The sequence below is a fragment of the Callorhinchus milii genome, unplaced genomic scaffold (genome assembly GCF_018977255.1).
Source record: "Callorhinchus milii isolate IMCB2004 unplaced genomic scaffold, IMCB_Cmil_1.0 Scaffold8, whole genome shotgun sequence".
NCBI lineage: Eukaryota > Metazoa > Chordata > Chondrichthyes > Chimaeriformes > Callorhinchidae > Callorhinchus > Callorhinchus milii.
The window spans coordinates 88,620-115,836 of NW_024704749.1; the positions used below are offsets into that span (position 1 = coordinate 88,620).

General features: G+C 51.1%; 1 protein-coding gene across 1 annotated transcript in view; it reads right to left on the minus strand.

Annotated features, from left to right (window-relative positions):
• The window catches only part of LOC103173221 (scavenger receptor class F member 2-like), a 48,545-nt gene extending 22,540 nt beyond the window's left edge, over nucleotides 1-26,005 (minus strand). Inside the window, exons 1-4 of the mRNA XM_042337331.1 lie at nucleotides 25,995-26,005; nucleotides 6,207-6,310; nucleotides 5,567-5,678; nucleotides 3,337-3,461 (exon numbers count right to left, since the gene is read on the minus strand). Of these exons, the coding sequence (XP_042193265.1) occupies nucleotides 3,337-3,461; nucleotides 5,567-5,678; nucleotides 6,207-6,310; nucleotides 25,995-26,005 (352 nt within the window). The remainder of the gene's footprint in view (nucleotides 1-3,336; nucleotides 3,462-5,566; nucleotides 5,679-6,206; nucleotides 6,311-25,994) is intronic.
• Nucleotides 26,006-27,217: the final 1,212 nt, after the last annotated feature.

The window sequence follows — 27,217 nt, forward strand, 5'->3', positions numbered from 1 at the left end:
CAGAGGATAGAGTTCAAAATTCTCATCCTGAACTTCAAGGCCCTCCACAGGCTTGCCCCCTCCTACCTCTCTAACCTGCAGACTGCTTATCAACCTGCCCGCTCCCTCCACTTGGTAGGCTATAGCTGCTCCACGTCCCTGGCCCACCCCACCATGGACAGTCAGGCCTTCAGTCTCTCTGCCTCCACCCTATGGAACTCCATCCCATATTCCCTTCGCCTCGCTCCCCCCCCTGTCTCCTTCAAGCCACGTCTCAAGACCCTCCTCTTCGATCATGCATTTGGTCACCCTCCTACCCTCCCTGGCCTCCACCCTCCCTGATCCCAACCCCCACCACCCTGCTTATGGACAAATACCTGAATGCCCAGCACCTTGGGACTTCCTCCCGACGTGAAAGCGCTGTACAAATATACACCATTTGAAAGGAGTTTCTCCCGATGTCGTAGCAAGCAATCCACCAGATAAAATTTGTCTTTCACTTCGTGGCTGTTTGTGTGACATTGCTATGAGCAATTGCTGCATCATTCATCCAAAAACACACATGTTCACTATACTTTGAGATGTCCTCCTGACATGAAGGAGTCCTGTAGCTCAGTGGTTAGAGCACTCGCCTCGCAAGTGAGAGTCCGGAGTTTGATTCCCAGCAGGGTGAAATATTGGGCAGGTTTCCTTACTCCATACATCTGTTTAACTAACAGTAAGTAGGAACCTGGTTGTTAATTGCTTTTTCAGGGATAATAATTCCTTCAAAAAAATAATAATTTGGTCACTTCAATTCCTGACTGCTTGTGGGACGCTGCTGTGCACAATTGGCTGCCTCGTTTCGCCCACAAATATACAGTCAATTCACTTTACATCTATGAAGCGCTTTCAGATGTCTCGAAGATGTGATAAGGCTCTATATCAAATGCAAGGATTATTATTATGAAACAACACAATTACATTTGCACAGCGCCTTTCATGTAGGGAGGTCGTCCCAAGGCGCTGAGCAGTCTGTGTTTCTGACCCAAGCTGGGGGTCAAGATCGGGGAGGGTGGAGGGCAGGGTGAAGGAGGGTGACCAAAGGTACGGTCGAAAAGGAGGGTCTTGAGATACCCAATTGAAGGAGGCAATGGAGGAGCGAGTCGGAGGGAATGCAGGATGGAGTTCCAGAGGGGGGCAGCGTGGCGGAAGGCCCACCCGCCAATAGTGGAGCAAGCAAGGCGGGGGAAGTGAAGCAGGCCGGAGCCCGCTGAGCGGAAGGCGTGAACAGGATGATATGGGTTAGGAGGAATGAAGAATGGCGGACCAGGCACGTAGGGCCGAATGGCCTACTCCTAATTCTTATGTTCTTATGTTCTTATGTCTCAGAGGTCGGGTGGAGCAAGACCATGGAGGGCTTTGAAAGTGAGGACCAGGATCTTGAACTGTATCCTCTGTGATGGGAAGCCAATGGAGTTAGGTGAAGATGGGGGTGATAGGGCCATGGAGCCCAGTGTGGGAGAGGACACGGGCTACAGAGTTCTGGATGATCTGCAGTCTGTGGAGGGAGGAGCTGGGGAGGCCGACAAGTAGGGAATTTGCATAGTTGAGCCTCGATGTTATGAAAGCGTGTGTGAGGGTCTCGGGGACCTGCGGTGTGAGACAGTGGTGGAGCCGGGCAATGTTGCTGTGACCAATTGCTGCAAATTCATCCAAGAAACACACCTTCACTATACTTTGAGATGTCCTCCTGACATGAAGGAGTCCTATAGCTCAGCAGTTAGAGCACTCGTTGTGAAGGTGGGTGAAGGCTATCAAGGACAATTGAGGGTTGAACAAGACCCCAAGGTTCGGGACTGGCTTAGCAAGGTGCAGTAAACAGCCATGGATGGTGATGCTGTCAGCACCTGAGGTGAGGAGGCGCTGACGAGAGCTAATCAGGAGCCTCGGTCTTGTTGACGTTCAACTGAAGAAAGTTTCCCCTCATCCAGGACTTGATGTCTGACAGACATTCTGTCAGCACAGCAATGAGGTCTGGAGTCAAGGGTGGGGGCAGAGAGAGAGTTGGGTGTCATCCACATACATGTGGAAGTTGACCCCATGTCTGTGGATGATGGCACCAAGAGGGAGTATATAGATGTTGAAGAGGACGGGACCAAGGACAGAGAGCCCTGAGGAACGCCACACAAGACGGTGAGGGGGCTAGAGGAGAAGATGTTTGTGGTGACAAAGTGGAGACGGTGAGAGAGATAGGATTCGAACCAGGCAAGGTCCGCAAAGATTGCGCTGAGAGGAAAGGCGGTGGAGGATAAAATGGTCGATAGTGTGAAAGGCAGTAGAGAGGTCAATGAGGACAAGTAGGCAGACAGAGCTTCGGTCACAGGTGGACAGAATATCGTTAGTGACTTTGACCAGGGATGTGGGCAGCACAGAAACCCCGATTGGAGGGGTTCATAGAGGGAATAGCAGGGGAGGAAGGAGCGAAGCTGGGACTCAATGACTCATTCCATGGCCTTGGAGAGGAAAGGGAGGTTGGAGATGGGGCAAGTAGCTGGAGAGTAGGGATGGGTCTGGAAGGTGTTTTGAGGATGGGGGTGATTATAATATAATAATAATCCTTGCATTTGATATAGTGCTTTTTCACGTCTTCTCGTCATCTCAAAGTGCTTCACAGAAAAGACTGTAAAGTGAATTGACTGTATATTTGTGGGCGAACGCGGCAGCCAATTGCGCACAGCAATGTCCCACAAACAGTCGTGGATTGAAAATGACCAATTCATTATTGTTGTGCTTTTGGAGGGATTATTATTAGGCTCTGTGTGGAGTAAGGAAACTTGCCTGAGGTTTGGCCCTCTGCCGGGAATTGAACTCAGGTCTCTCACTTGCAAAGCGAGTGCTCTAACCGCTGAGCTACAGGACTCCACAAGCTGATGACAGTTGTTTTTAGACCTTATATAAAATGTAAGGACTATTATTATTATATAAAGCACATCAAATACATTGAACAGGAACATGTCTGAAGTAAATGTCTGACACTGTAAAGGTCCTTGTGTCTGTTACTCCGGCACCTTTACCAGCTGAACGCAAATATATATTCTGTGAATTGCTTTGAGACGTCTCAAGACATGATAAGGGGCTATATATCAAATACAAGGATTATTATTATTTATTATTGTCCTGTGAGCTATGTGATGCTGTCACAACACGAGGGGAGGGGGAGAAGCCAACAGCAATCTGGTTGGGGACCACAACATATTGTGAAGTGATATGAGAGGTCATGGCAAAGAATGGCAACCTGACTGCTTATTCAAGAGAAATCTTTCAACGAAAAGGACTTACAAATTGTGCTGAATGTTGTGCAGTTTGCACACTTACCCACAACCTTTGGGAGCTTCTGACGGCCAATAGGGATTCTGGGTAGTTTGGTGCTGATGTGCGTAAACGTGCCCCTGATGTGTCTGCGGCGCAGCTTCCTCCTGATCACACCAGCCTGACCGCAACTAACAGGAGAAAAACACAGTGAACACAGAGACAGAGTGAAAGGCCATTCACCTCCTTCCACTGACAAACCTTGTCTGGGAAAATCTCCAGAGTTGTCACTATTGACGACGACAACAACTTGCATTTCTAGCGCCCTTCACACAGACAGCGTCTTGGAGCACTTACCAGTGACGGAGTGTGACATCGAGCTGGGGAGCAAGAGAAGGTGATCATAATAATCCTGTCATTTGATACAGCGCCTTATCACGTCTTCCAGACGTCTCAAAGTGCTTCACAGAGTATACTGTAAAGTGAAGTGACTGTATATTTTGTGGGCAAAACGCGTACAGCAGTGTCCCCACAAACAGTCGTGGATTGAGTGACCAAAATTTTTTTTAAATTTATTTTTGAAGGGATTGTTACCCCCGGAAAAGCAATTCACAAATCACTGAACAACCGGGTTCCTACTTACTGCTGGTAAACAGGGGCACGTGGAGTTAGGAAACTTGCCCATTGTTTCACCCTGACCCGGGAATCAAACCCAGGTCCTCTCACTTGCGAGGTGAGTGCTCTAACTACAGAACTCCATAGGCACGAAGAAGTGTCTTCAGATGCGATCTGAGTGAGCAGCTGAGTGAAGTGGGCAGGACAGGACACAGGACAATCCGATGCATACATACATCAACTCATGCCTCGATTTTCCCAATAAAATAATAATAATAATAATCCTGGCATTTGATATAGTCTATTCACGTCTTCTCGACGTCCCAAAGCGCTTCACAGAACACACTGTAAAGTGAATTGACTGTATATTTGTGGGCGAACGCGGCAGCCAATTGCGCACAGCAATGTCCCGCAAACAGTCATGGATTGAAAATGACCAATTTATTGTTGTTCTTGGTTTTGGAGGGATTATTATTGTTTGGAGGGTGTGTGGAGTAAGGAAACTTGCCCAAGGTTTCGCCCTCTGCCTGGAATTGAACCCAGGTGTCTCGCTTGCAAAGCGAGTGCTCTAACCACTGAGCTACAGGACTCCACATGCTCTACCACCAAGAAACTCCAACTGGGGGAGGGTGAGGGCTGGCGTCAGTGGGATGGGGGGGTCGGAGGGGCTGGGGAGGGTGGGGTGGTGGAAGAGTTGGGGGAAGGGGCTGAGGGAAGGAGTGGATGCTGTTTGGAACAACCCCAGTTAGTGAGAGTCTCAGTTGAAATGTTCATGTCACAAGATCTTTCTGTTTCTCTCACTGCAGAGAATGGGTTGAGATGTAAGTGCCTGTGCCTGTGCCTGGTTAGAACTTCATGTCCTACAGCTGGACACACTTTCAAACCCTGGAATGGTCGTGTTGCAGAAAAGCTGAGGATCTTCGCAGCTTCTGCACAGACAGAAAACCATAGGCAGTAAAGGAGGTAGCGTTCAGTTTGCTTTTGAAGACCGACGGGGGGGGAAGAGACGGTGAGAGACTGATAGAGTTACATTAGAATCCATTAGGATCTACAGCACAGAAACAGGCCGTTCAGCCCAACTGGTCTGTGCCGCTGTTGATGCTCCACATGAGCTTCCTCCTGCTCTTCCTCAACTTAGCCTTCAAGCAGAACCTTTGATTGCTTTCTCCCTCGTGTACCTTTCCAGCTTTCCCTAAAATACATCTAGAGCGGTGTGTCCTTACAATTAGAGCGGAAGAAAGCAATAAAGAGGGGAGCGAGGACAGTGTTGATGGAGGTTCAGAGTTGTATGTGGGGAAGGATGTAGGCGGCCAATGCTCCAGAGATGCTGTTTGGTTGAATTCTCGGCGCTGCTCGCTCATACCAACTGTTCTACAGCCAATGACATGGTGTGTAAACTCACTCAGTGTAAACCAGAACACACCGCCATTACACAGTGCAGAAGTGGCCGGGAATACTCAGCGGGTCAGGCAGCATCTATGGAGAAAGGAAAGTGAGTCAACGACGAGGCGTGGACCCGAAACCCTGACTCACTTTCCTTTCTCCATAGATGCTGCCTGACCTGATGAGTGTTTCCAGCGACTACAGCACAGGTTACTGCAGAGTAAAGCTCTGTCTTCACTCTCCCGCCGAGGTGCCTCTGCGCTGGTCACTCAGCGCTGGTCACTCAGCATACACTCACTTTGTGTCCAACGCTTTCTTCCGACACAGACAGAAACAGCACAGTAAGAGCAGGAGAAGCAGCAACGTGATCAGACAGCCGGCGGCCATCACCCCCACTCGCCCATTGGGACCTGCAGAGAGCAACATACACACAGCCACACAGCTGTAGGTACTGAGCACACACTCACTCTCTCTCACACTCACTCTCTCACTCTCACACCCTCACTCTCTCACCCTCACACTCTCTCACCCTCACACTCTCTCACTCTCTCACCCTCACACACTCACTCTCACACCCTCTCACTCTCACACCCTCACTCTCTCTCACACTCTCACTCTCTCTCACTCTCACACCCTCTCACTCTCACACTCTCTCACCCTCACACTCTCTCACTCTCTCACCCTCACACACTCACTCTCACACCCTCTCACTCTCACACCCTCACACCCTCTCACACTCACTCTCTCTCACACCCTCACACACTCTCACACTCTCACACCCTCTCACTCTCACACCCTCACTCTCTCACTTTCACATTCTCTCACACTCTCACACCCTCTCACTCTCACACCCTCACTCTCTCTCACTCTCACACTCTCTCATTCTCATCACTCACACTCTCTCACTCTCTCACACTGCCCCCCAGAGACTGACTTACCCAAGATGCAGGTGCCGGACACAGGATGGCAGTCGGGCTGGACACAGGGACAGGGTTGGGCACAGTTTGCTCCATAGTGTCCCACAGGACACGTCATGTTACAGCTGGAACAGGAGGACAGGACAGTGACAATCACACATAAAAACATCTCACTGACCCCTTGGTCCTCCTGCCCCCCGGCCCCCCAGGCCAGAGTCCACGGCCCCCCGGCCCTGGCACTCCAGCCCCAGGCCCCCCCAGGCCCTAGCCCCAGTGCTGAGAGTTTACAAAGTGCTTCAGCCACTATGTATACACATTTACTGCTTAATAATAATCCTGGCATTTGACCCGGCGACTTATCATGTCATTGAGGCGTCTCAAAGCGCTTCACACAATATACTGTAAAGTGTAGTGACTGTGTATTGTCACTGAAGACCCTCCAAGGCAAGCATATACTTCCTAAGATTGTCTGGTTAAAACCAATCCAAATAGCTTCCGCAATCAGGGGGTTCAATGGGGCTGGGGGCAGTGGGGCTGGGGGCAGTGGGGGCAGTGGGGTTGGGGGCAGTGGGGCTGGGGGCAGTGGGGGCAGTGGGGCTGGGGGCAGTGGGGCTGGGGGCAGTGGGGCAGTTGGGGCAGTGGGGCAGTGGGGCCAGTGGGGCTGGGGGGCAGTGGGGCAGTTGGGGCAGTGGGGCATGGGGCCAGTGGGGCTGGGGGCAGTGGGGCTGGGGGCAGTGGGGCTGGGGACAGTGGGGCTGGGGAGCAGTGGGGCTGGGGGGCAGTGGGGCTGGGGGCAGTGGGGCAGTGGGACTGGGGGCAGTGGGGCAGTTGGGGCAGTGGGGCCAGTGGGGCTGGGGGGCAGTTGGGCTGGGGGGCAGTGGGCCAGTGGGGTTGGGGGGCAGTGGGCCAGTGGGGTTGGGGGCAGTGGGGCAGTTGGGGCAGTGGGGCTGGGGGGCAGTGGGGCTGGGGGGCAGTGGGGCTGGGGGCCAGTGGGGCAGTGGGGCCAGTGGGGCTGGGGGCCAGTGGGGCTGGGGGGCAGTGGGGCAGTGGGGCCAGTGGGGTTGGGGGGCAGTGGGGCTGGGGGGCAGTGGGCCAGTGGGGTTGGGGGGCAGTGGGGCTGGGGGCCAGTGGGGCTGTGGGGCAGTGGGGCCAGTGGGGCTGGGGGGCAGTGGGGCTGGGGGGCAGTGGGCCAGTGGGGTTGGGGGGCAGTGGGCCAGTGGGGTTGGGGGGCAGTGGGGCAGTTGGGGCAGTGGGGCTGGGGGTAGTGGGCCAGTGGGGTTGGGGGGCAGTGGGGCAGTTGGGGCAGTGGGGCTGGGGGGTAGAGAGTCGAGAGCGGAGCTGAAGGTACGGTCAAAGAGAAAGGTCTTGAGACGGCCTTGAAGGGGGAAAGGGAGGAAGTGGCAAAGGCACTGGGGATGGAGTTCCAGAGCCTCGGGGCTGAGAGGCTGAAGGCCACCGATGGTCGGGCGGTTGGGGCGGGGGGTGTGGAGCAGACCGGAGCCAGAGGAACGGAGGGTACAGACAGGTAAGTATGGTCACCACAACCGCCCCCCGCCCCCCCCCCCGCCGCCCCGCTCACACTGTGAAACGCTCTGAGATGTGAGCCTGTGCGTGAAGGCCGCTATATAAATGCATGTTTGTTGTTGTTGGTGACTGACCAATTCCCTTCTGTCTTTCAAAAGCGCCTCAACCTCAACAAGCTCACACCTTGTTTGAAGGATAGCAAGTCCAGCAATACAACGCTCCCCACCACTGCTGAGACCATGAGAGCTATCTTGGGGGGGCGGCTTGGGGTGTGGGGGAGGGAGTTGGGTGTGTCTGGAGCTGAATTGGCTCCAAAGTGACAATGCTTGGCCATGAAATGTTGGAATTGAATCCATGCTCTGGCTGTCTTTGTTGTCTCATTCCTGAGCCAGGAAGGTCCACACCACTCCAGGGCACTGCTGGCTCATTGGCAGCATTTGGACAAGCACAACAAATATTGGGCAGGGAATTTTCCCACTTAGCTCCCATTAACCCTGCAAGCCAAAAACCTAACAGGTAGGGTGGTCCGAACTCAATAACCAGTGGGAAAGCTTGCCAGACAGCGTTCTATGGCAAGCTATGTGATTTTATCTGATTAAAATTCCAGCAGTACCTTGACGCACACTCTGGAACCCCAAGCCCTGGCTCTTGCCAACCTGCGTTCTCCAGGATTAGGTAAGCAGAGTACGAGCCTCTCGGGAGACTGCGAGTTTGATTACACAAATTTCCATATGTTGGAGTCATGCAGAGAATTCTGTCTGGTTTGAATACTCTTAAACACAGTGATGGGTTTGTGTATGTCAGACACCCAACTGAGCAAAACAAAACAAACTGCGAGTTCAAAGTCCCGTGGGGTTGAACCCACACAACCTTTTGATTCAGAGGCAAGTGTGAGCCCCACATCCACAAACTTCCGCAATCCGGAATACATGCACACACATAAACTCCAACACATTTCAAGCCGGTCGCTAAATGTTTTCCCGATTGGAAATGATGGATTCAGTGGGGAATGAAACACCATCAAACTGTCAGCAGCGCTATAACTATACACAAAGACTCAGTTATACTCAGAGTCCAGAAATCCCAACTTTCTGCTCACAAACAAAACTGAGAGGAAGTGATCAAACCCTCAGGACATCCCCCACTCCTGTAACAGCAGCGAACACTCATACACTGCCTGCCGCCCGGCGGGAAGGGCCGGCCGCCCGGCGGGAGGGGCCGGCCCCCGGCGGGAGGGGCCGGCGCCCGGCGGGAGGGGCCGGCGCCGCCGGCGGGAGGGGCCGGCCGCCCGGCGGGAGGGGCCGGCCGCCCGGCGGGAGGGGCCGGCCGCCCGGCGGGAGGGGCCGGCCGCCCGGCGGGAGGGGCCGGCCGCCCGGCGGGAGGGGCCGGCCGCCCGGCGGGAGGGGCCTGGTACTCAGTGGGAGGGGCCTGATGCTCAGTGGGAGGGGCCTGGTGCTCAGTGGGAGGGGCCTGGTGCTCAGTGGGAGGGGCCTGGTGCTCAGTGGGAGGTGCCTGATGCTCAGTGGGAGGGGCCTGATGCTCAGTGGGAGGGGCCTGATGCTCAGTGGGAGGGGCCTGATGCTCAGTGGGAGGGGCCTGATGCTCCTCACAGGGCCTGGAGCTCCGTAGGCAGCAAAATTCACAAAGGATGTCCTCTCTGGACAGTCAGGGCTCCAATTCTGAGGGAAGCAGCGAAAAGTGCTGATCTTTACACTTTAATATAGCCATCAGGTCAATATTACTATCAGGTCAATATAGCCGTCAGGTCAGTACAATAATAATAATAATAATAATCCTTGCATTTGATATAGCACTTTTCACATTTTCTCGACGTCCCAAAGCACTTCACAGAATACACTGTAAAGTGAATTGACTGTATATTTGTGGGCGAACGCGGCAGCCAATTGCGCACAGCAATGTCCCACAAACAGTCGTAGATTGAAAATGACCAATTTATTATTGGTTTTGGAGGGAATATTATTAGGCTCTGTGTGGAGTAAGGAAACTTGCCCAAGGTTTCGCCCTCTGCCTGGAATTGAACTCAGGTCTCTCACTTGCAAAGCGAGTGCTCTAACCACTGAGCTACAGGACCCCATATAGCCGTCAGGTCAATATAGCCATCAGGTGAACATGACCATCAGGTCAACAAAGCCGTGAGGTTAATATGACCATCTGCTTAATATAACCCATCCACTGTTAACTGGGCTACAGTACAGCAGCCAGTGGCCATGCTATATTGTGTCAATAACAACAACTTGCATTTATACAGCGCCCTCCTTCTGTGAATAACGCAGGGAGCCAGTAAGAGAGTGAGGGTGTAAGGGAGTGAGAGAATGAGCAAGTAAGGCAGTGAGAGAGTGAGTGAGTAAGGGAGTAAGAGAGTGAGAGAGTAAGAGATTGAGGCAGTGAGAGAGTGAGAGAGTGAGGCAGTGAGAGAATAGAAGCAGTGAGTGAGTGAGAGAGTGAGGGAGTGAGAGAGTGAGTGTGTGAGAGTGAGGGAGTGAGAGAGTGAGGCAGTGAGAGAGTGAGTGTGTGAGAGTGAGGCAGTGAGAGAGGCAGGGAGAGAGTGAGAGAGTGAGCGAGTGAGAGAGTGAGGCAGTGAGAGAGTGAGAGAGACAGTGAGACAGTGAGAGAGTGAGGGAGTGAGAGAGTGAGGGAGTGAGAGAGTGAGAGAGACAGTGAGAGAGTGAGGGAGTGAGAGAGTGAGGGGGTGAGAGAGTGAGAGAGTGAGGGAGTGAGAGAGTGAGGCAGTGAGAGAGTGAGAGAGACAGTGAGACAGTGAGAGAGTGAGGGAGTGAGGCAGTGAGAGAGTGAGGGAGTGAGAGAGTTAGAGAGACAGTGAGAGAGTGAGGCAGTGAGAGAGTGAGAGAGACAGTGAGACAGTGAGAGAGTGAGGGAGTGAGAGAGTGAGGGAGTGAGAGAGTGAGGGAGTGAGAGAGTGAGGCAGTGAGAGAGTGAGAGAGACAGTGAGACAGTGAGAGAGTGAGGGAGTGAGGCAGTGAGAGAGTGAGGGAGTGAGGGAGTGAGAGAGTTAGAGAGACAGTGAGAGAATGAGGGAGTGAGAGAGTGAGGCAGTGAGAGAGTGAGAGAGTGAGTGAGTGAGAGAGTGAGAGAGACAGTGAGAGAGTGAGGGAGTAAGAGAGCAGTGAGTGAGGGAGTGAGAGAGTGAGGAGAGAGAGAGTGAGAGAGGCAGTGAGAGAGTGAGAGAGTGAGGGAGTGAGAGAGTGAGGGTGACAGTGAGAGAGTGAGGGAGTGAGAGAGTGAGGCAGTGAGAGAGTGAAAGAGTGAGGGAGAGAGAGTGAGAGAGTGAGTGAGAGTGAGAGAGTGAGGCAGTGAGAGAGTGAGTGTGCGAGACTGAGGGAGTGAGAGCGGCAGTGAGAGAGTGAGGGAGTGAGAGTGAGGGAGTGAGAGAGTGAGAGAGGCAGTGAGAGAGTGAGAGTGAGGGAGTGAGAGAGTGAGGGAGTGAGAGAGTGAGAGAGTGAGGGAGAGAGTAAGAGAGTGAGAGAGTGAGGGAGTGAGAGCGAGAGAGAGGCAGTGAGAGCGAGAGAGAGGCAGTTGATAATAATAATCCTTGCATTTGATATAGAGCCTTATCACATCTTCGAGACATCATATAGTGAACATGTGTGTTTTTGGATGAATGATGCAGCAATTGCTCATAGCAATGTCACACAAACAGCCACGAAGTGAAAGACAAATTTTATCTGGTGGATTGCTTGCTACGACATCGGGAGAAACTCCTTTCAAATGGTGTATATTTGTACAGCGCTTTCACGTCGGGAGGAAGTCCCAAGGTGCTGGGCATTCAGGTATTTGTCCATAAGCAGGGTGGTGGGGGTTGGGATCAGGGAGGGTGGAGGCCAGGGAGGGTAGGAGGGTGACCAAATGCATGATCGAAGAGGAGGGTTTGAGACGTGGCTTGAAGGAGACAGGGGGGGAGCGAGGCGAAGGGAATATGGGATGGAGTTCCATAGGGTGGAGGCAGAGAGACTGAAGGCCTGACTGTCCATGGTGGGGTGGGCCAGGGACGTGGAGCAGCTATAGCCTACCAAGTGGAGGGAGCGGGCAGGTTGATAAGCAGTCTGCAGGTTAGAGAGGTAGGAGGGGGCAAGCCTGTGGAGGGCCTTGAAGTTCAGGATGAGAATTTTGAACTCTATCCTCTGTGTGATGGGGAGCCAGTGGAGTCGGGTGAGGGTGGGGGTGATAATAATAATAATAATAATCCTTGCATTTGATATAGCGCTTTTCATGTCGGGAGGACGTCCCAAAGCGCTTCACAGAACACACTGTAAAGTGAATTGACTGTATATTTGTGGGCGAACGCGGCGGCCAATTGCGCACAGCAATGTCCCACAAACAGTCGTAGATTGAAAATGACCAATTTATTATTGGTTTTGGAGGAATTATTATTAGGCTCTGTGTGGAGTAAGGAAACTTGCCCAAGGTTTCGCCCTCTGCCAGGAATTGAACTCAGGTCTCTCACTTGCAAAGCGAGTGCTCTAACCACTGAGCTACAGGACTCCACGGAGCCTGGTGCGGGAGAGGACACGGGCTGCAGAGTTCTGGATGATCTGCAGCTTGTGGAGGGAAGAGTTGGGGAGGCCGACAAGCAGGGAGTTGGCATAGTCGGGCCTCGATGTGATGAATAGGTACCCAGAGGGTTTCGGTTTAATGCACATTCAGCAATGTGTGGCACTCTTATCAGCAATGCTTTGGAACATCATCCTAGATTGAATGCAAAATCCTGACATTATATAACACAACTACATTGCACACTGCAGTGTAAATGTTTTTAGCTATGATATTTTGGAATTAAAATTAAATATTTTGATATGTACTAGAGATGAGGGACTACAATTATGTGTGGAGACTCGAGAGCTGGAATTATTCTCCTTAAAACAGAGAAACTTGAGGGTTAGGGTTAGGGTGTGTCTGAGCTCCTGTACATTTAATAGAGGTGTTCAAAATTATGAGGGTGTTTTGATAGTGTAGATCGGGAGCAACTGTTTCCTCTGGCAGGTGGGTCAGTAACCAGAGCGCACAGAATTAAGATAATTGGCAGAAGAACCAGAGGGATGATGAGGATAGTTGTTACGTTCAGGAATGCACGAGATGGAAGGGTGGTGCAAACAGATTTGATAACAGCTTTCAAAGGGAATTGGATAGGTTCTTGAAAAGGAAACATTTGCAGGGCTATGGGGTAAGAGTGAGGGAGTGGGACTAGTTGCATAGTTTTCAAAGAGCCAGCACAAGGCATGATAATAATAATAATAATAATACTTGCATTTGATACAGTGCTTTTCACGTCGGGAGGACGTCCCAAAGCGCTTCACAGAACACACTGTAAAGTGAATTAACTGCATATTTGTGGGCGAACCCGGCAGCCAATTGCGCACAGCAATGTCCCACAAACAGTCGTGGATTGAAAATGACCAATTTATTACTGTTTTTGGAGGGATTATTATTAGGCTCTGTGTGGAGTAAGGAAACTTGCCCGAGGTTTCGCCCTCTGCCGGGAATTGAACTCAGGTCTCTCACTTGCAAAGCGAGTGCTCAACCACTGAGCTACAGGACTCCACAATGGGTTGAATGACTTCTTTCTGTGCTGTAAAATTCCAAGATTCTATATGTAAAAGTTCAAAGTTGTACTACGTAGGTCACAATATATAGTGTTAAATGTCCATCACCCATGGATTAACTATGGTCAAATCCATGTACATGTCAAAATAATCTAATTAGTCACCAATGAAAAGACTGTAAGTGACTTTATAATGCTCTTAATTGGCTTTGTTAAATAATCCAAAGTGGAGAGGAGGGAGCAGAGTGGCCACAGTTGGGTGTCAAGAACATATTTTCAAAGACTTCAGGAGAGAACAGAGTGATTTGGAGTTTCAACAAAATGAGAGAGAATGGAATATCTCCATCTGTGTCTTTCTCTCTTCCTTTCCACATGTATGTTTGTGTGTGTCTGAGCTCCTGTACATTTGGGATTGAAAAAGTAAACCCAATTCAATACACTGTGCAACAACATAACAACAGAACAAGAGGACGGCAGGTTTACAGCTGAAAAGGGCAATTTCAGGATAGATACTAGGAAGGTTTTCTTTACTTAAAGATCAACCAATGCCTGGAACAGGTTGCCTGGGAGGGACCAGGACACTGGACTCATTTAAAAAGCAGCCTGATGCTGTGACAGGGGGAAGATGGGTGGATGTTCTTGAAGGATGAGATTGGATGGGTCAAAGGGCTTTCTTCATCCAAACTAGCTCAGGATTGTGATTGTGTGTCTCCAATCTCCCTCTACCTTTCTCTCTCTCTTTCTACCTATGTGTTTCTACCTATGTGTGTGTGTGTGTCTCCCTCTTTCTACCTCTGTGTGTGTGTGTGTGTGTGTGTCTTTCTCTCTCACTATCTGTGTATCTCTCTTAGAGTCACTCAACAATTTATGGAGGCATCATGATTGGCATTAGGGCCTTTGAGATTTATTTGTTTTGAAAACTGAGAGCTTAGTTGTGTGAAAATAAGTGTTCCAAATTCCTCCTCCTCACCATCTTCCTCTCTCCATAACTACAATCTGGGTCAGTTTATCTCAAAGTCAAAAGATTGTGGGTTCCAGCTCCACATCAGGACTTTGAGTTGCCAGCGGATGCTGACACCTATTGTTGACAGTGCAGTGCAGAGGCAGCACTATGCTGTCTGGGGTGCTGTCCTTCAGATGAGGTGTAAAACGTCTGCCTATTCAGGTGGATGTTAAAGATGCTATCAGACAAGAGAAGGAAGTTTCCCATGTTGTCCTGCTAACAATCCCCAAATAAATTGATCATTCAGTTCATGGCTGCTTGTGGGACACTGCTGTGAGCTAATTGCTGTCACATTTGCCTATAAAATACACAGTCACTACACGTTGCAGAAACCAATGGTTGAATCAGACAGTGTGGATGCTTTAAAGAGGAAGCTGGACCTTCACTTGAGGGAACAAGGAACAGAAAGCTATTGGAGGGTTGTAAGGAGTTGGTGTGGAGTTGTGTGGATTATGAACACCAGGACAGTCTGTGCTGTTCAGTCTGTGTAAATCTTGGTCAATTCTGTGAAGCACTTTGTAAACAACAAGGATTGTTATCATTGCCCACAACACTTCCCCCCCCCTCCCACCACTCCCCACCCCTCCTCCCAACACTTCCCCCCCACCCCCCACACACCGTGCTATCCCTCTCTTTCTGCAGTCTCTATCTCTTCCGCTTCTCTTTGTATTTTCACTTTTCCCCCCTCTACCCTCTCTCTCTATCTCCCCCTGTCTCTCTTCCTCTCTCTGTCTCCGCCGCCCCCCCTCGGGTTGGCTGTCAGTTACAGTGCTGCTGTTGGGATGATGGGATGAGGATGGTCCCACGAGCAGCTGGTGTAGGTCTGTTAGCCCCGCAGTGAACACAGCAACGCGAGGAGCTGGCGCTGGCTCACAGTGAGTTGAGGAGCAGGAGGAAGCTCATGTGGAGCATCAACAGCGGCACAGACCAGTTGGGCTGAACGGCCTGTTTCTGTGCTGTAGATCCTAATGGATTCTAATGTAACTCTATCAGTCTCTCACCGTCTCTTCCCCCCCCCCGTCGGTCTTCAAAAGCAAACTGAACGCTACCTCCTTTACTGCCTATGGTTTTCTGTCTGTGCAGAAGCTGCAAAGATCCTCAGCTTTTCTGCAACACGACCATTCCAGGGTTTGAAAGTGTGTCCAGCTGTAGGACATGAAGTTCTAACCAGGCACAGGCACAGGCACTTACATCTCAACCCATTCTCTGCAGTGAGAGAAACAGAAAGATCTTGTGACATGAACATTTCAACTGAGACTCTCACTAACTGGGGTTGTTCCAAACAGCATCCACTCCTTCCCTCAGCCCCTTCCCCCAACTCTTCCACCACCCCACCCTCCCCCAGCCCCTCCGACCCCCCCATCCCACTGACGCCAGCCCTCACCCTCCCCCAGTTGGAGTTTCTTGGTGGTAGAGCATGTGGAGTCCTGTAGCTCAGTGGTTAGAGCACTCGCTTTGCAAGTGAGAGACCTGAGTTCAATTCCCGGCAGAGGGCGAAACCTCGGGCAAGTTTCCTTACTCCACACAGAGCCTAATAATAATCCCTCCAAAACCAAAAAACAATAATAAATTGGTCATTTTCAATCTACGACTGTTTGTGGGACATTGCTGTGCGCAATTGGCTGCCGCGTTCGGCCACAAATATACAGTCAATTCACTTTACAGTGTGTTCTGTGAAGCACTTTGGGACGTCGAGAAGACGTGAAAAACGCTATATCAAATGCCAGGATTATTATTATTATAAGCTACACTAAAGTAAACTAAACTATACTAAACTACACTAAACTATACTAAACTATACTAAACTGCACTTAAACTGTACTAAACTACACTAAACTATACTGAACTAAACTAAGCTATGCTAAACTAAATTACACTAAACTACACCTAAACTATACTGAAACACATTAACCTATACAAACCTACAACAAACTAAACTAAGCTGTACTAAACTACATTAAACTGCACTAAACTATGCTAAAATACACTACACTAACCTATAAGATATACACCAAACTAAGCAAAACTACACTAAACTACGTTAATTATACTGTGCGAAACTACTAAACTAAACTATACTAAATTATACTAAACTACAATAAACTACATTAAACTACACTATATTATAAATTAGACTACACTATAAACTACACTATAAACTATACTATAAACTACACTATAAACTATACTATAAACTACACTATAAACTATATGATAAACTACACTATAAACTATACGATAAACTACACTATATACTACACTGTAAACTATACTATAAACTATGATATAAACTACTATAAATTATAATATAAACTATAATATAAACTATACTATAAACTATAATATAAACTACAATATAAACTACACTATAAATTATACTATAAACTATAAACTACACTATAAACTGCAGTAAACTAAAGAAGCACTGGATTTGAGAGTGAAGCAGTTTGGAGGCGGTGTGGAATGTGCCGCTGTGGAGCAGATGTTGTGCCGCTGTGGAGCAGATGTTTTGCCGCTGTGGAGCAGATGTGCCTCTGTGGACCAGATGTTGTGCCGCTGTGGAGCAGATGTTTTGCCGCTGTGGACCAGATGTTGTGCCGCTGTTCGCTGTGTACACATTGCCATCTGATGGGTGTCTCGAGGACGGCAGTGAGATGTTCCTCTCACAGCTCCACATTTATTCTTCTGATTTATAACATTCTCAGCTGCTTCTCTTGATTTCTCACTCAGAATAAATGGTGTATTATTTAAACCATCATTTATTGATTCAGAAATCTACTGTCTGCATCCTCACGCAAACCCAACTCACACTCTTACCATCCCTCAGGCTCCACTGGCTCTGACCATCAATACCCTGACACTCGCCTTCCCACCCCCCCACCTTCCCACCCCCCCACCTATTCCCACCCCCCCACCTATTCCCACCCCCCCACCTATTCCCACCCCCCCACCTATTCCCACCCCCCACCTATTCCCACCCCCCCACCTATTCCCACCCCCCACCTATTCCCACCCCCCACCTTCCCACCCCCCCACCTTCCCACCCCCCACCTCTTCCCACCCCCCCACCTTCCCACCCCCCCACCTCTTCCCACCCCCCCACCTTCCCACCCCCCCACCTCTTCCCACCCCCCACCTTCCCACCCCCCACCTTCCCACCCCCCAACCTTCCCACCCCCCACCTTCCCACCCCCTACCTTCCACCCCACCAGACGGTGAAGCTCTGACTGGTGCCCCCCCCCACCACCACCGATCTAACTGATATCCCGGGCAGATACCCCTTTACCACTCGCACTAAACTTCTAAATGACACCTTCCGGCCTGACATCAACCAAAAGCGGCACTGCACACAGACATTGTGGCTCCCGCTCCAAACCAAACACAAGACACAAACACAAGCCTGAGGAGGAAAGCGGAGCTTATTGCAAACAGAGTTACAAACATAGCAATAATATCATGACTGGTACGGTATCTTTCCAACATTCAGAACAGCCTTGGTGTCCATCTGGGGAAGGTTGTGGGCTCAAGCCCTATCTTGTGACTTTGAGAGACCAGAATACTCTCCAGTGTAGTCTTGTATTATATCAGATGCTGTCTTTGAATGAGACTTTAATCGAGGCCTGCTCAGGTCCATTCGATTACAGCTTTTAAGAGAGAACTGGACAGGTATCGGGGAAGACGGGTTTGTGGGGTTATGGGGAGAAAGCTGGTGATTGGGGTTAGTGAAAGTGACGCTCTGTCAAAGAGCCGCACAGACTCGATGGGCCGAATGGCCTCCTTCTGTGCCGTAACATTCTATGAATCTTCAAAATTTCAAGACATTATTTGAAATGAAAAGCGTTTCCACTCATGTCCTGGCCAACGGTCACCCAGAAAAACATGTTATTCACCTTAGGCTAGTAAGGTGAATGTGTCAGGAGGATAGTAGCAGACTGCAAGGGGACACAGACAGACTGGTAACATGGGCAGACACGGGGCAGATGAAGTTTAATGTGGAGAAATGCATTTTGAGAGGAAGAATGAGGAGAGGCAATATAAGCTGATGGTAAAGAGGGGGGAAGGGACAGAGAGACCTGGGCTCATATAGTAAATCTCTGAAGGTGGGAGGACAGGTAGATAAAGCTGTTAAAAAAAGCATACGGGATACAAGGCTTTATAAATAGGGGCATAGAATACAAAAGTCATGAAGTTATGAGGAACCTTTATATAAAATACTGGTGGGGCCTCAGCGAGAGTTCTGGGCCCCACACTTTAGGAAGGATGTCAAGGCATTGGAGAGGGTGCAGAGGAGATTGACCAGAATGGTACCAGGAATGAGGGACTTCAGTTATCAGGAGAGGCAGAGAAGTGAGGATTATTCTCCTTGGAGCAGAGAAGGTTAAGAGGAGGGGATTCGATAGAGTGAACAGGAGAAACTATTTCCACTGGCGGGTGGGTCGGTAACCTGAGGACATCAGTTTAAAAAAGTTGTTAAAAGAAACCGAGGGGAGGTGAGGAGAAATGTTTTCACAGCGAGTTGTTGGGATCTAGAATGCATTGCAGGGCTATGGGGAGAGAGCGGGGGAGTGGGGTTGACCAGGGCTATGGGGAGAGTGTGGGGGAGTGGGGTTGACCAGGGCTATGGGGAGAGAGCGGGGGAGTGGGGTTGACCAGGGCTATGGGGAGAGAGCGGGGGAGTGGGGTTGATCAGGGCTATGGGGAGAGTGTGGGGGAGTGGGGTTGACCAGGGCTATGGGGAGAGTGTGGGGGAGTGGGGTTGATCAGGGCTATGGGGAGAGTGTGGGGGAGTGGGGTTGATCAGGGCTATGGAGAGAGTGTGGGGGAGTGGGGTTGATTTGGAAGCTCTTTTCAAAGAGCAGTGCAGACACGATGGGCCGAATGGCCTTGTTCTTTGTTGTATAATTCTATGGTTCTTTGTTTGTTTCTGAGGCACTGTGTTTGCAAATTGTCTGCCTCGCTCACCTTCGCACTTCATAGCGAACCACTGTGAAGCATTTTGAGATGTTTCAATGTTATCAAATGAAAGGATCATTATTATTTACATATTGCAGCATTCACCGAGCGCTGCAGTGGAGCATCAGCCTACACTGTGAGCTCATTGTTTGAACTCTAACCTGTCTTGAGGAATATGTGCTACTGATTAAGCTGAGCTACCGCACTCAAAACAGATTGTTTTTTGCGGTCAGCAAGGTGTCTGACACAAGAGGAAACCCATCAGTATAATAATAATAATAATCCTTGCATTTGATATAGCGCTTTTCACGTCGGGAGGACGTCCCAAAGCGCTTCACAGAATACACTGTAAAGTGAATTGACTGTATATTTGTGGGCAAACGCGGCAGCCAATTGCGCACAGCAATGTCCCACAAACAGTCGTGGATTGAAAATGACCAATTTATTATGCTTGAGAGTATGAAAGCCAAACTGAGATTTCCATACAATCATGGAAATTCCAGAGATGCACTCTCCCTGTAGGATGCATCCTATTTATCTAATTCCGGAAAGTATTAGGCATAGGTTGGGAAGAGCCAAGGCTTGGAGTACTGCTTGAGTCTACAGCAACAACTTGCATTTATATAGCGCCTTAATACCAGGTGTTTCGGTGCACTTTACAGCCTGATGCTGAGCCAGGGGAGGGGGAGGTGACTGCAGGCGGAGTCAAAGAGGAAGGTCTTCAAGCTCGACCTGAATATGGGGAGAGAGGGGGCAAGGTTAAGGGATTGAGGGAGAGAGTTCCACAGCTTCAGGGCATAGTGGAGGCAGCGGGTAGCAGTGTAACGAGAGGGTAGGTTGGAGAGATAGTGGGGTACCAGGGCATGAACGGATTTAAATACAAGAGTGAGGATCTTGAAATCAATCTGCTCTGTGACGGGGAGCCAATGGAGTTTGACAAGCACTGGGGTAATAGAGGCACAGAGATTAGTGCGGGTGAGAATGCGGGCGGCGGAGTTTTGAATTAGTGAATAGTGGAACAGGGTAAGCAGAAGGTGACGAAGGTGTGGATGAGGGTTTGGGGGAGTTGCAGATTGTGGGGGAAAAATGATTGTGGGATTTGAGCGGGGAGGAGAGTCGCGAAGGCTGTGGATGTGGATGAGGAGCTCAGAGGGGTGAGGGGTGATCTGACTGAGATGTTCAACATGATGAAGAGAATTGATAAAATAGACAGGGAATAATTCTTCACTCTGGATGGAGAATTCAGAACAAGATGACTTGACTTTATAATTAGGAAACTCAAAGAAAAATCTTTCTACACAAAGGGTATTGAGCATTTGGAATGACTGCTTCAGAGAGTCGTAATCATGTATGTAAACTGAAGTGTTAATAACACACAAAATAAAACACAAGGTACTGCAGATGCTGGAAACAAAAACAGAAGTGGCTGGGGACACTCAGCCGGTCAAGCAACATCTATGGAGAAATGAAAGTGAGTCAACGTTTCGGATCCACGACATCGTGCGTGAGGGGGTTCTGTATAAATGCAAATTGTTGTTGTTGTTGAATCAACACTCCAATAACTAGCACGTCCAATGATGCTGTTTCCAAGTTTGAGCCTAAACATGTAACAGATGGTGAGGGTGGAGGGGGGGGAGCTTTAGTTATGGAATGGCCTTGCTAACCATATTTACCATCATTCAAATAAATAACACATCACAGATGGCAATTTGCACCGCATATAGCAGCAGAAGCGCAGAAGAGAGAGATACTTGGTAAGTAAAGATATTGTACGAGTTATGCAGAAAAGGCTGATTAAATGAAATTTGAGAGCTAAATTTAATGGGGGGCACATTATGGACTGAATGAATGGCTTCTTCCTGATCATAAGGAATCCATCAATTCCATTGTTAGCCATAATAATCCTTGCAATTTTACTGTGCATACAATGTCAGAATGTCATAAGCACTTTATCAATAATCACTGTTGAGTGTAGCTCATGTGTCTTGTCAGAGACAGAGCAGCCATATTGGATGTACAGTATTTTCAGTGTCCACAGGGCTCATTTGGTTCAGTTTCTCCTGGAGTCCTGACCAATAATCCCCCATTCACTTTATGGCAGTTTGTGGGCTATTCCTGTATGGAAATTGGCTGTTGTGCTTTCCCACAAATACACAGCCACAATACTTTACAGTAACATCCTGTGAAGCATTTGTAGCCCTGACCCTAATGGCCACCTTTGTGACTGTGTGAGGCTGTGTGTGTGTGTGAGACTTTGTGTGAGGCTGTGTGTGTGTGAGACTGTGTGTGTGTATGAGGCTGTGTGTGTGTGTGAGACTGCGTGTGTGTGCGTGTGTATGAGGCTATGTGTGTGAGTGTGAGTGAGGCTGTGTGTGTGTGTGAGGCTGTGTGAGGCTGTGTGTGTGTGAGGCTGTGTGAGGCTGTGTGTGTGTGAGGCTGTGAGTGTGTGTGAGGCTGTGAGTGTGTATGTAGCTGTGTGTGTGTGGTGTGTGTATGAGGCTGTGTGTGTGGGTGTGTATGAGGCTGTGTGTGTGTGTGAGACTGCGTGTGTGTGCGTGTGTATGAGGCTATGTGTGTGAGTGTGAGTGAGGCTGTGTGCGTGTGTGAGGCTGTGTGAGGCTGTGTGTGTGTGTGAGGCTGTGTGAGGCTGTGTGTGTGTGAGGCTGTGAGTGTGTGTGAGGCTGTGAGTGTGTATGTAGCTGTGTGTGTGTGGTGTGTGTGTGAGACTGTGTGTGTGTATGAGGCTGTGTGTGTGTGTGAGACTGCGTGTGTGTGCGTGTGTATGAGGCTATGTGTGTGAGTGTGAGTGAGGCTGTGTGCGTGTGTGAGGCTGTGTGAGGCTGTGTGTGTGAGGCTATGTGAGGCTGTGTGTGTGTGAGGCTGTGAGTGTGTGTGAGGCTGTGAGTGTGTATGTGTGTATGAAGCTGTGTGTGTGTGGTGTGTGTATGAGGCTGTGTGTGTGTGTGTGTATGAGGCTGTGCGTGTGTGTATGAGAGGCTGGAGCGCTGCTACGTGCTGAGCTGCACGCTGTAGCTGGTGCTGAGAAGGATGATCTGGCAGAAGCAAACGAGAGGACCCGGGTTCAATTCCCGGCAGGGAGAAACCTTAGGAAAGTTTTCTTACTTCAAATCCCTCTGTTTAATGAGCAGTAAGTAAGAACCCGACTGTTATTGGATTGGTGGATCTCTTTGTGGGGGAATGGTTTGTGTGTGAGGCTGGTGCAGTGGTAACACTGTGCACTGTTGCCTGAGTCAGAAGGTTGTGAGTTCAAGCCCCACGTTGAGACTTGGAATCACATTGTCTAAGCTGAGACGTGAATGCAGAGCTCGGGTGTGTTGCAGAGCTCGGGTGTGTTGCAGAGCTCGGGTGTGTTGCAGAGCTCGGGTGTGTTGCAGAGCTCGGGTGTGTTGCAGAGCTCGGGTGTGTTGCAGAGCTCGGGTGTGTTGCAGAGCTCGGGTGTGTTGCAGAGCTCGGGTGTGTTGCAGAGCTCGGGTGTGTTGCAGAGCTCGGGTGTGTTGCAGAGCTCGGGTGTGTTGCAGAGCTCGGGTGTGTTGCATTGTCAGAGATGTTGTCTTTGGATGAGATGTTACCTCGTGGTCCATCTGCCCGTTCAGATCTTTGGCACTAATCGAAAAGAGAAGAGTTTTTCCCGGTGATCTGGCCATCAATCCCCCAAATAAAAAAAATTGGTCACTGACTCCATGCTGTTTGTCGGGCATTGCTGCGCGCAATTGGCTGCCGTCTTTCTCCAACAAAATATACAGTCAATCCACTTTACAGTGTATCCTGTGAAGCGTTTGAGACGTCTCAACAACGTGATAAGGCACTGTATCAAATGCAAGGATTGTTATGATTATTATTGAGTGTCCTCACAAATGTTAATGGATGTAGGAATTGTGTGTAATGTATTTGTAGTGCACAGGGACATTGGCCTGTAACCAAACCACAATGTTCGCAATCCCACAGTCTGTCACACTCTCCCCAGAAAGGGGGGGGGGGGGGAGAGGTAGAGAGTGAATTAATGGATCATCATCCTGTGGTTAAATTACGGCAAAGCTGGAAACTGCCCCCCAACTTCATGTCACTGCTGCAGGAAAGGCCCCCCCCACCTCGAGCCATTGCTGTAGATAGAGCAGTCACCCCCTCAATCGGTGCAGGTGCTCCTACCTCCACAAGGGGTGGGGGAACGCGTTGTTTTATGTGTGTATGGGAGTGGGGGGGGGTGTGGGGGTTGGCTGTGTATGTGTGGGGGAGCTGTATGCCAGTGGGTGGGCAGTGCATGGGGTGGGGCTGTGTGTGCGGGGGGGCTGCTGTGTGTGTGTTGGAGCTGTGTGTCTGGGTGACAACACACTCATTCCCGTTTGGGGAATGTGTAATTCAGATCACTGCGGCAGAACCGAGCTCACAAACCAAAGATAATTGTTGTTTTAACAATGTGATGAGGAAAAAATTACAATTGTTATTTTTCTGAATAAAATTACATTGACAACATATCTGCCCAATCCCATCAATATCGGCCGAGAGACCAAAACAGACCCGGATACTGATCCCTGTGGGACACCACCAAACACTTTCTACCAATGGAAACATTCACACAATCAGAGAATTATACACCACAGAATGAGGTCATTTGGACCATTCAGTCTGTGTCGGCTCTTTGAAAAGAGCTTCCAAGTTAACCCACTCCCCCACTCTCTCCCCATAGCCCTCATCAACCCCACTCCCCCACTCTCTCCCCATAGCCCTCATCAACCCCACTCCCCACTCTCTCCCCATAGCCCTCATCAACCCCACTCCCCCACTCTCTCCCCATAGCCCTCATCAACCCCACTCCCCCACTCTCCCCATAGCCCTCATCAACCCCACTCCCCCACTCTCTCCCCATAGCCCTCATCAACCCCACTCCCCCACTCTCTCCCCATAGCCCTCATCAACCCCACTCCCCCACTCTCTCCCCATAGCCCTCATCAACCCAACTCACCCTCTCTCTCCCCATAGCCCTCATCAACCCCACTCCCCCACTCTCTCCCCATAGCCCTCATCAACCCCACTCCCCCACTCTCTCCCCATAGCCCTCATCAACCCCACTCCCCCACTCTCTCCCCATAGCCCTCATCAACCCCACTCCCCCACTCTCTCCCCATAGCCCTCATCAACCCCACTCCCCCACTCTCTCCCCATAGCCCTCATCAACCCCACTCCCCCACTCTCTCCCCATAGCCCTCATCAACCCCACTCCCCCACTCTCTCCCCATAGCCCTCATCAACCCCACTCCCCCACTCTCTCCCCATAGCCCTCATCAACCCCACTCCCCCGCTCTCTCCCCATAGCCCTCATCAACCCCACTCCCCGCTCTCTCCCCATAGCCCTCATCAACCCCACTCCCCCGCTCTCTCCCCATAGCCCTCATCAACCCCACTCCCCCACTCTCTCCCCATTTCCTGATCAATCCCACTCCATCGCACTCTCCCCACAGCGCTGATCAACCCCACTCTCTGCTCTCTCCCCATAGCACTGATCAACCCCACTCCCACTCTCTCCCCCCATAGCCCTGATCAACCCCACTCCCCCACTCTCTCCCCACAGCCCTGATCAACGCCACTCCCCCGCTCTCTCTCCGGAGCCCTGATCAACCCCTCTCCCCCGCTTTCTCCCCATTGCCCTGATAAATGCCTCTCTCCCGCTCTCTCCCCACAGCCCGAATCAATCTCACTCCTCGCTCTCTACCCATAGCCCTGATCATCCCCACTTCCCCGATCTCTCCCCACAGCCCTGGTCAAACCCACTCCCCGCTCTCTATAGCCCTGATCAACCCCACTACTCCTCTCTACCAAAGCTTTGGTGAACCCCACTCCCCGCTCTCAAGCCATAGCCCTGATCAACCCAACTCCCCCGCTCTCTCCCTATAGCTCTGATCAACCCCACTCACCTTCTCTCTCCCCATAGCCCTGATCAACCCCACTCCACCGCTCTCTCCCCATTGCCCTGATCAGCCCCACTCCCCCGTTCTCCCTACATAGCCCTGATCAACGCCACTCCCCCGCTCTCTCCTCACAACCCTGATCAACCCCACTCCCCCGCTCTCTCCGCATAGCTCTGATCCACCCCACTCCCCCGCTCTTCCCCAATAGCCCTGATCAACCCCACTCCCCCCGTAGCCTTGATCTACCCCAGTCCCCTTCTCTCTCCCCATCGACCTGATCAAACCCACTCCCACTCTCTCTCCCCACAGCCCTGATCAACCCCACTCCCCCACTCTCTTCCCATATCCTGAACAACCCCACTCCCCTACTATCTTCCCACTCCACTGCAAGCTCCCCAAAGCCCTAATCAACCCCACTCCCCGCTATCTCCCCACAGCCCTGATCTACCCCACTCCCCCTCTCTTCCCCAATAGCTCTGATCAACCCCACTCCCCCCATAGCCCTGATCAACCCCACTCCCCCGTTCTCTCCCCACAGCCCTGATCAACCCCACTCACCCTCTCTACCCCATAGCCCTGATCAACCGCAATCCCCCTCTCTCTCCTCACAACCCTGATCAACCCCAATACCCCTCTCTCTCCCCATCGACCTGATCAACCACACTCCCCCGCTATCTCTTCATAGCCCTCATCAATCCCACTCCCACTCGCTCTCCCCAACAGCCCTGATCAACCCCACTCCCTCTCTGTCTCTCCAAGCCCCTGATCAACCCCATTACCCCTCTCTCTCCCCATAGCCCTGATCAACCCCACTCTCCCGCTCTCACCCCATTGCCATGGTCAACCCCACTCCCCCTCTCTCTCCCCATTGCCATGGTCAACCCCACTCCCCCTCTCTCTCCCCATTGCCCTGGTCAACCCCACTCCCCCTCTCTCTCCCCAAAGCCCTGAACAACACCATTAACCCTCTCTCTCCCCACAGCACTGATCAACCCCACTCCGCCGCACTCTCCCCATAGCCCTGATCAACCCCACTCCCCCGCTCTCTCCCCATAGCCCCGATCAACCCCACTCCCCCGCTCTCCCCCCATAGCCCTGATCAACCACACTCCCACTCTCTCTCCCCATAGCCCTGATCAACCCCACTCCCCCTCTCTCTTCCCATAGACCTGATCAACCCCACTCCCCCACTCTCTTCCCATATCCTGAACAACCCCACTCCCCTGCTATCTCCCCACTCCCCTGCTCTCTCCCCGCAGCCCTGATCAACTCCACTTCCCCAGCTCGCTCCCCATAGCCCTAATCAACCCCACTCCCCGCTCTCGACCCATAGCCCTGATCAACCCCACTCCCCAGCGCTCTTCCCATAGCCCTGATCAACCCCACTCCCCCTCTCTCTCCCCACAGCCCTGATCAACCCCACTCCCCCGCGCTCTTCCCATAGCACTGATCCACCCCACTCCCCCTCTCTTCCCCAATAGCTCTGATCAACCCCACTCCCCCCCTAGCCTTGATCCACCCCACTCCCCCTCTCCCCCATCGACCTGATCAACCCCACTCCCCCCATAGCCTTGATCCACCCCACTCCCCCTCTCTCTCCCCATCGACCTGATCAACCCCACTCCCCCGCTCTCTCTTCATAGCCCTGATCAACCCCACTCCCACTCGCTCTCCCCACAGCCCTGATCAAACCCAGTCCCTCTGTCTCTCCAAGGCCCTGATCAACCCCATTAGCCCTCTCTATACCCACAGCCCTGATCAACCCCACTCCCACTCAGTCTCCCCATTGCCCTGGTCAACCCCACTCCCCCTCTCTCTCCCCATAGCCCTGATCAACCCCACTCCCACTCAGTCTCCCCATTGCCCTGGTCAAACTCACTCCCACTCTCTCTCCCCACAGCCCTGATCAACCGCAATCCCCCTCTCTATCCTCACAACCCTGATCAACCCCACTCCCCCACTCTCTTCCCATATCCTGAACAACCCCACTCCCCTACTATCTCCCCACTCCACGCTCCCCATAGCCCTAATCAACCCCACCCCCGCTATC